General features: G+C 33.3%; 1 protein-coding gene across 1 annotated transcript; it reads right to left on the bottom strand.

The window, feature by feature from the left end:
- Positions 1-2,206: 2,206 nt before the first annotated feature.
- LOC125658818 (homeobox protein EMX1-like) lies at positions 2,207-8,309 on the bottom strand. Its single transcript, XM_048890235.2, has 3 exons — positions 7,327-8,309; positions 4,626-4,792; positions 2,207-2,723 (listed from the first exon to the last, which is right to left on the bottom strand). Exons 1-3 carry the CDS (start codon positions 7,871-7,873, stop codon positions 2,487-2,489), a joined length of 951 nt encoding a protein of 316 aa, XP_048746192.1. The 5' UTR covers positions 7,874-8,309; the 3' UTR covers positions 2,207-2,486.
- Positions 8,310-9,548: the final 1,239 nt, after the last annotated feature.

The following is a 9,548-nucleotide window of genomic DNA, read 5'->3' as shown; positions in this document are numbered from 1 at the left end:
GAAAGTCATTAGAAAAATACTTATTAAAGAGTGTCAAAAACCCTCAAATTCTTTACTCTTTGGAACAAAGACTGTCAAAGGATAAAACTTTCTGTACTAAATCTTCTTTAGGTTAAAATGTAATGATAGTAAAAAAAATTAATAGAGTTTTACAATATTCAATGTTTATTTGGAAAATACTTCTGGATATTGATTATAATAACATCTGATTTCATTGAAAATGATATTAATATTGTTAGCATACACAAGTTCTATAGATATGAAATAAAATGGTACCTATTTATTTTGTTCAGTATAATGCAGGATGAAGGTATTTTCTATTGACTGGATTTTACAGGCGGGATAAAATCGTAAAACTCAAACTAGTAAAATATTCCAATGATATTTTGTGATGATGCGATAACTTGCAATTCTCAATATTCATTTCCGGCTATTCATAAGATGCGAATAATAAAAAAGTAAAACGACAATAATGTATTGAATGTGGTTGCAATTCTCTTGAAATATACCTATCATTCGATCGTGATTAATAATTACCTATGCAGTTACACATTCCCTATTTTCATTCACTTATTCCGTATACTCGCACCACACACTTGCAGAGAACACATACTTTAAAAAAGTGTTTTACATTTCGCGGTCAAATTTCATGTGCAAAAATTAAAAGCAGAATATAAAATGATATCTCTACGGTGGCTGGTTTAGGACAGGTGGGTGAGATTTTTAGAAAAGATAATTTCCTTCTCACGATTTTTGTTTTGAAAGAGTAGGGTCAATATGATATTTGCATTAACTTCCATTACTTGTGAGTGAATCAATACATAAACAGAAACTCATTATCAATTTCATTGTTGTTATAAACTTATTTAACACGCGTTATTTCTCGCAATTGAGAGTCTAAAGAATGAATTGTTAATGAGCAAACTGGAAAATAAGAAAAAAAACTGTCATTTATTTTTTGATTCTTTGATGCATACACACAAAATATATTTCTATGATATTGGGGCTGCACCTGCTAAACTAAAGTTCCTTTGTATTGTCATCTATAACGGTGAAAAAAAGCATTGGATTTAAAAAACAGAGAAAAAGAAAACTAAATACGGTACTCTCTGCTAAAGAAAGCAGACAATCTTGTACATGGTCACAAACGCTTTGCAGAGGAATCTTCTACTGTTATATAGATATGTCTCTACTGTTATATAGATATGTCTCTACTGTTATATAGATATGCCTCTACTGTTATATAGATATGTCTCTACTGTTATATAGATATGTCTCTACTGTTATATAGATATGTCTCTACTGTTATATAGGTATGTCTCTACTGTTATATAGATATGTCTCTACTGTTATATAGATATGTCCCATGATGCTTCAAAAGTTGATTGATATACATATATATGGTTTCAGGGTTTTTTAAATTTAGACTGTTGATTGAATTCTATGGACTAAGTAAAGTCACAAGCCTAGTAGTCCTTTGACCAGTAATTACCGAGAAAATCGTGGGAAAGACATTTATTTTGTGTGAATGAAATTAATTTTATGGGAGCAAATTTTCTTTCTAAAAAATATCTTCCACCTGTCCTAAACCTACCATTGAGAGCTCAAATTTGAAAGAAAATTTCAGTCGCAGACAATAGCCAATTTATGGTATGTTATACATTTTTGTGTGCCTTTGAAAACGTTCGTCATGTTGAATTTCATAGATGTCTGTAGAGCGTGTTGTTTCATTAAAAGAACTCGTATTTTTCATGTGTATTAGTGTTTTTTCTCATGACTTTCAATTGAATTCATTGACTATACTTGGAATTAAGAAAGAAAGATGTTTATTCCACAAACGACAAACGATTAAAGCAGAGAAACAGGCTTATCGGGGTGATGAAGTGCCTCGCTGACACAGATGTAATAAAACATGAAGATTTATGCATAACTGACTCAAATTATCGTTTGTTTTCACTGACAAAGAGGTCTAGTCAAGATTTAATTTGTCCTTCTTCAGACATTTCTTTTACTGAGGAACGTATACAGAAACCAGTATTTTTTTGGTGCTGGCGCTAAGTATAATTATGGCTAATTACAATGTACGACCGACATCGTGCTTTTGGCAAAAGGTGTTCGTCATAATATCTGAAACGTTTTTAAAGCAGTTGTACTTCTTTGGGTGGATTTGTAGAACAAAGAGTGCATATATTTTTAACATTTATTAACCAATTATTCATTCAATAAATAATGAGCACTTGTACAAAGCGTGTTGGATTTTGTATTAAATTTCACAAATATATATATATATATATATATATATATATATATATATATATATGTATCACAACAAGTGTGGCACATTGGAGACATGTAGCTGACATACAACAAGAAAATTAGGAATTCTTTATACATGTATAACATTCTACAACAGTTTTCGTCCTCATTAAAATTATCAAAACCCGTTTTACAAATTTTCCACATCGAACTTCCAGGATATCGATTATCTACTGCAGCAATAAATGAGCGGCCACAGGAGCTGGTGGATGGTGAACTTCGTTGCCATGGGGATGACCCATGCCGTCATCACCTATGTCCTCAATGTCACTGATGTCGCTGTCATTCTTGTCTATGTCACTGTCCATATCTTTAGAGGAACCTCTGTCGGTGCTGTTTAGTTCTTCCCCATCTTCCGATTTTATCCGTTTATGTTTAGTTCTTCTGTTCTGGAACCACACTTTCACCTGAAAATACGGTATTCTTAAAGTTTCAGTCTTTTAAAAAAAAAAGATGGCAGTGTCATTCTTCTACAAAATATGATTATTCTACACTTTGTTATGTTTGATAGGGAATATATGGAGAACTGCAAGCTTCAGCGATCAGTGGAGATCAGAGAATTTCTAATACACATGGGCAATATTCTATCATTATCACTTCTATAACTTAATCCACCATACAACTAAAAGGGAATCTCAATTTCTCCCATAGGACAACGATAGTCGGTAAAGCGCAGAAATCAGACAAGTTGTTCTTCATGTTGGTCTTTAATTAGGTGTGATATTTGCTGTGAAACGGTTATCAAAGCGTTGTCGTCCATGGGGAACGATAAAGCAACACCCCCTTGACAAACTCTGTAACCATCGTTAGTGTAGCGCCGAAATACCGTATCAGTATGTCTCTGTCGACTAGGCGTGCGCAACTCTAATTATCTTGATATTTGCAGCTTAGGCCATTTCGTTTTCAGTGACTTCATAATGAAAAGATACACTCAAATAAGTGGCGGGAAGTCTTCTTAATTAGCTTTTGATTGCAAAAGTAATCCTTTTGATAGCGGGAACAAAGAGGGTGTCTTTATCGTGATGTATCAGGCCACAAGCGCCGCAGTCAATAATTCAATCTCCCGTTCAGCCCATCAAATAGATAATCAATCGTAAGAGATTCACTTCGAACATAAGGGATTAGCTTAAGTATTGTCCCATTAAAATCATTCACATATATTGTAATACTGTACAAAATCCGACAACGGCTTAGAATTCAATTCATTCGAAACTAAATTGAATATGGCGATTGCAGTAATTTAGTCTATTAAATACTTCTGATAGGTTTTTAACTCGGTTGCAATTTTATCTGTTTCTCTTTATTAGACGGAGGACGGATTTTCAGCAGGGATCAGCTAAATACCACATAGAAAGGATTAATTCAAAAAGCAATGTTGCAATTTCTATATATATTTCCGAGTTAATTTCCCTTAAAACGTGGATTCGTGCTATTAATGCTAAACCTAAGCAGACGGCACTGCTAATGCAACCATTGATAGGCAACTACAGGGGAATCAAAATATAATGACATGACTGTTAATTGAAGTACAAAGTATATTATATTAGAGGCAATAAATTTCAGATTAACTTTTAAGCGCTATCAGTCGCGCGAACTCTTTAAAATAATTACGAACGTTTTTGTTCACTCCCAAGTCTGGTACCGAGAACACTACCGCTGAAACCTTGCTTTAGAGGGAGTAACGAGATATCTGCTGAGCGATAATGTCAACCATTGTCAAGTTTTTCTTGCCTTAACTTGATTAAGGCTTTTATTTGTAGGAGAAATGAATTTCATCTCTTCTCATCTTTCTGTCAATATCATGAATTTTGTACCAGCATACGTCTAGGGCTCAGGATGTGGTTGAGATTTTAGGTTCCAATGCTATCACAATTCTAAAGATTAATGTGTACGACTGTCCCATGATGTATCTATATTTATTTGGGGTATACCAGGGGTTGGGCTGGATAGAGTCCATTTTCACAGCTCACAACCATTACAGAAACATTAATTGATAATGAAAATGATAACTTGATCCTGTCGGTTACAATGTAGCTTTTATCCCATGAATTTGCATGTATTAATTATTGTAGTAAAATGCAGGGTTATCTACCGATTTTGGGTTTTAATGTACAGTATGAATCGACATAGACAACTCTGCCTATACCGAAACTCTTTAATGTTGGCATTCTACAACAGAATAACTGGCAGTATGATTCAATCATATTTTTACTGAAGATAAATTCTGTGAAAACTTAAACCAAATTCTGTAAACTTACACCATCTTTCCGTCTCTGCAAAACACTACAATTTGCATGAAATGTACATACCTGTGTCTCTGTCAGTTGAAGTTCTGAGGCCAGATCTTTTCTCTCTTGCCCAACTACATAATGGCTCTTTTCAAATGCCTTCTCCAGTTGAAGAAGTTGTGAAGGTGAAAATGCAGTTCGTATTCGTTTGGGTTTTCTGTACGGTTGGAATAAAAATCCTGGCGCGGCTGCAATAAAAAGCGAACCTGATATATTATTGTCGAAGAACTATCCTCTGTCCTACTTGGTGCTAACATACAGGGAGAAAATCGGTGAAATATGCGTGAAGGCCGCGTAGCTTTCACTATTTTGCATATTCTCGTGACATTCATTGAAATGATAGACTTTGGTGCACTTTGAAACAAAACATATATTATGGAAATAATTGTATCAACACTATAAACAATAAAACAATAATTGGATAATAATATAAAATGAATGCGATACTTATAAGATATTTAAGATCTCATTTCTGCACATAGAACTTAATTCATCAACAATGTTTTAAAGAACAAGTAGAACGCTACCCCCACATAATAACAGCTGCATAATGCGGGGGAAACTAAATGTCGAAAAGGGACAATTAGTAGGCTGTCATCAGTTAGGAGGATGACCTTCTTTTTCGGGGTCAAAGTGCAAGGCAACAATCGTCTTTATCAAGTTAGAGCCTCCATTGTGATTTAAATTAATTTACATTAGATGATAATGATCATAATAATGGCACAAACATGTAAATATAGTAAATATGGCAATTAATTGTAACTTTATTAATTTGTCTCCGTTTGCCACCGTACTCAAGTTATCGCATATCGAGGAGGTAGTAGTTTGGTGCTTTCTCCCCATAAAAGGTGTAAAATTAATGAGCTTTCGTGTTAACGAATGTTCTTACGACAAATTTTGGCAACTAATGCGCGCAAAAACAGAAAATAGATTGGTTTTTAATGTCAGGCCAGGATATTTAGAGCTGCATGTTGTTTTCATCTCGTTTCATTTTTATTCTTTTTCAAGAGTAAATATAGAGGGTGTCGTTTTCTACGCGTACAGTAAATATGATGCTTAAATATTAATTAGGAGTAAGGTTGTGCTTTTGTTCTCTCCTCATTACCATAGGCTCGTATTTCAACTCTATCTCATAATTTGCGAGAAAGAGTGAGAGAGAGAAAGAGAGAGAGAAAGAATTATTGCATATTGCAATTATAGAACTGGATCACAGAGAGGCACGAAATAGTTTGCAAAATTGTTCATTCATAAATATTATATATATATATATATATATATATATATATATATATATATATATATATATATATATATATATACAATTTGTTAATATTCTGAGGATCTCTGACAAAAATTTACATTCTGTTACAGATATATTTAAAAATACATATGTACTGTGTTTTTAGTGTGAACGTATCATTTGTTTTATAGTAATCCTTAAACCTTTTTATTTATTCGTAATCCCGCTTGTTATCATTATATAGTTTAACCCACGCCGGAAGTTGTTTTGTAAATATACCGTGCAAATAAATCTTCTAATAACTGTATACTTTCAATAAATGAAATATTTTCCCAGCCCTGTCAACTATTTTTCTAATATCTAAGACCACGTATGAGATGAAAATTAATATTAAGAGGGATATGTTTGAAGTTATATCGCAAATATTTGATTTTATCAACTGATAACAATTTCAGACCTATCAAATGATGTTCAAGATAAAATACTTTTTAGCAATCGTTAATGAATTAATGCATTTCTCAGCAAATACATATTGTGAGGTAGTCTCACAAACAATGGCATCTACAGTTGATTCTTCAATGCACAACTGAAATATTAATGATTAACCTTCATAAGAAACTTGTAGTTGCTAATAATAAAAGAGGTGTACATGTACATGTTAAAAAGGGGGACAATGGTATCCCTATATTGATTATATATTCAAACGATTTGTTTTATTTATTAATTAAATTCTATTTATTTTTTTACTGAACCAACAATCTAATCATTAATTGAAACTCATTCATAAGAATAAAATTTTCTTGTCCTTTAAATGCTATACTCGTGCACGGGAATTAAATGTCATTTTCTCATGGAGTAAAAGCTATATTTAAAGAAAGCATGTTTATTTAGTATCCACTCGGATTAAAGTTTTCAACTTAAAGAGGGAGTCTGTGATGGGGAGGAGACTGAAAAAGAAAATACCGTCTTAAAATATAATAAGATACACACATAATCAAAAGAGTGAATTGTTTCCTCGGTAACGAGAGAATATAAAGGTGAATTTCTGTAATTATTGAGAATCGGGGTGGAAATCGATGTACAAATGATATAGGTGAAAATACAGGTAAACCAGGTAAAAACATGTTTAATATACCTCGGCCTGGGTGGCAGGTGAAGGGTAGACTTCTTTTTAAAATTCAAGTTAATGATTACATGTCAAAGAAAGTATCACAGTGGGGAAAGCAACCCATTGCATTGTTTTGAAAAATCAATAATTCTGATGTGTTAATAATTTTGAGACATTTTGTGTTTACGACAGGTGGATCAACTGATAATAAAGCTATGGTTTATTGATATTGATATTTTTAAAAAGAAATAATTCATCTTCGTCATTCAAAAGTATTTTAAAGGAATTGAACAATTGAATAACAAATATTTTACAAACCAACGTTTGTTTGTTATCTAATTTAGATATTTAACTAAAGCTAGATTAAGTTTTACCTGGGTATCTGGGGTAGTAATATCCGGAGTACCGCTCTGATATCCAAGGATGAAGATGTCTGATATCTCGGGAGGTGGAGGGGTTCAACATCAGGGGATGAAGAGGGGCGGAGGCCGGTAACTGACCAGGGTACACAGAATGTAGGTTAAAGGGTGAAATAGGATGACGACACACTCGAGGGGCGAAATATGTTCCCGTGGCCCCAGCGGTTTGAGAAAGAACGTCATGTAAATGTTTTAATGATTCTGAGGCACTGTGCTGATGTGACGCAAGATACAACTCCCTGTCCCTCCGTGCTATAGCGAAATCTGGAAACTGTCGTGTAGAGTCGTGAACAGCGGGCTCTCTCCGAGGTCGTTCTGGATTTTCTGGTCTTTCCTGTGGTCGAGACCTTGAACTGTCGCTATTATTGGTCTGCACATATTCCTCAAAATTTCTGCCACATGAAGAAATCTCTGCTTTTTCAGAGTCTTTTCCTATTAAAGAATCAATTGTAAAGCCCGAAGATTTTCGTAAAGTATGTTCCACCATCTTTGTTATCACCATCTGTCCCGTAGAAATTTTCCCTGTCTCCTCATCCACCTGAATTTATTCAGTTTGATCTTAATGTATGCGACAAATCTGAAAAGGCTCCAACTGAAAAACTATGTAGACACTTATCCGAATTTCTTCAATCACAAAAATGCAGCAGTACTATTATCTCTTTCAAATGGTGGGTTGGCCTCTTAAATCCTTGCTCCGCCCACTTCTGTGTAGTCGAATGAACATTCCGCAGAGGGCGTATACAATTTCCCCCGCATGCAACATCGCATTTATCACATTCCGTGTTAATTCAAACAGAAATTAAATCAAAAGAGAGCAACAATTAAAAAATTAATATAACGACCAATTTAGGCTTAGAATTAGTTTTGAAAAATACACATAAAATACTTCTTTTCAATTTCATGTAAATGATATTCATTCGGTAAAGATAATATTGTATTGGATTGGGAATATACATGCGCGGTAATGCATCTTTCAGCTTCACGAAAACCTCTTAATTTGCAAACACGAGATATGAATTAAAAATAATTATTATATAATGAATTCATAATACTGTACGTATGTAGAACTTATATCTTTTTAGTTTTTCATCATTTATTTATTTATTTTATTTAATCTTTTTCTCCTAATTTTTTTAAATTATTTATTTATGTTAAACAAAACTGCTTTTGCTTTACTATAAAATTCCAAACCTTATCACACATGATTCTGTGAGAGGAAAACATACAGTAATTTACCACATGGGTCTTTTTCCCCCTCTGCTTCTCACGATATATAAAACAGTCTATAAAACGTTATACTATAAAGATAATTTTCCAGACGAATTTATTATTCAAACAGCTCTGTGTAATACGTTTGAATAAAAGCAAAATTTATTAGCATCAAATTTGAAACTACGTCGTCATAGGCATGCATGGTATAGACATCATATACTGTTCAGGATGCTGTTATGTTTACTTTTCATCTAGACAGCAATGCTAGGCGTTTACTAGTTGATATCAAGAATTCATCAGTGCACAGGGATGGCACACTTCATACTGACAATGACTATGAGAATCGTGTCTTAAAATGAAAACCGTCGAGGATGGGGTGGGTGGGTAGTAGTGGCTCCATATTGATACATCGTCTTAGAAATTATAGTTTGGGTGAAACCTGTTCGTTTATAACAAAAATATACGATTTAGTCTGTCCTCCATAACTCATACATATAATTAATATATATATATATATATATATATATATATATATATATATATATTCATCTCTTCCTAATTTTCTGTCCTGCCCTTATGTGAACATGATTTTGTTTGTGTCTCTCTATATATATACAACTGGGGTTCTTTCTATCGATCCTGGATCTTTGAATTATGTATCTACCATATACCTATTATCAGGATATACACGTTTACGAAACTTTCCTGAGATATATTCTATGAGTGGGCCACCGGAGACTAACTGCGGAACTTTTCACTTTCTATTCACTGTGAAGGGAACTTTCTCTATCCCTCTCACCAATTTCAAGTGAATAATAACGCATCAAAATAATAGGAACTGCATAAAATTGTGAAAATGGATTCTATTTCCTATTTTGATATTTTTCTCGGCTGGTTACTAAATTTAATGTTTAGTCAGATAATCAGATAGGACCCTCACAATAAAGATTTCCACTCGTAAAAAA

Source organism: Ostrea edulis, chromosome 9, assembly GCF_947568905.1.
Source record: "Ostrea edulis chromosome 9, xbOstEdul1.1, whole genome shotgun sequence".
NCBI lineage: Eukaryota > Metazoa > Mollusca > Bivalvia > Ostreida > Ostreidae > Ostrea > Ostrea edulis.
This window is presented reverse-complemented; position numbering and strand designations above follow the sequence as displayed.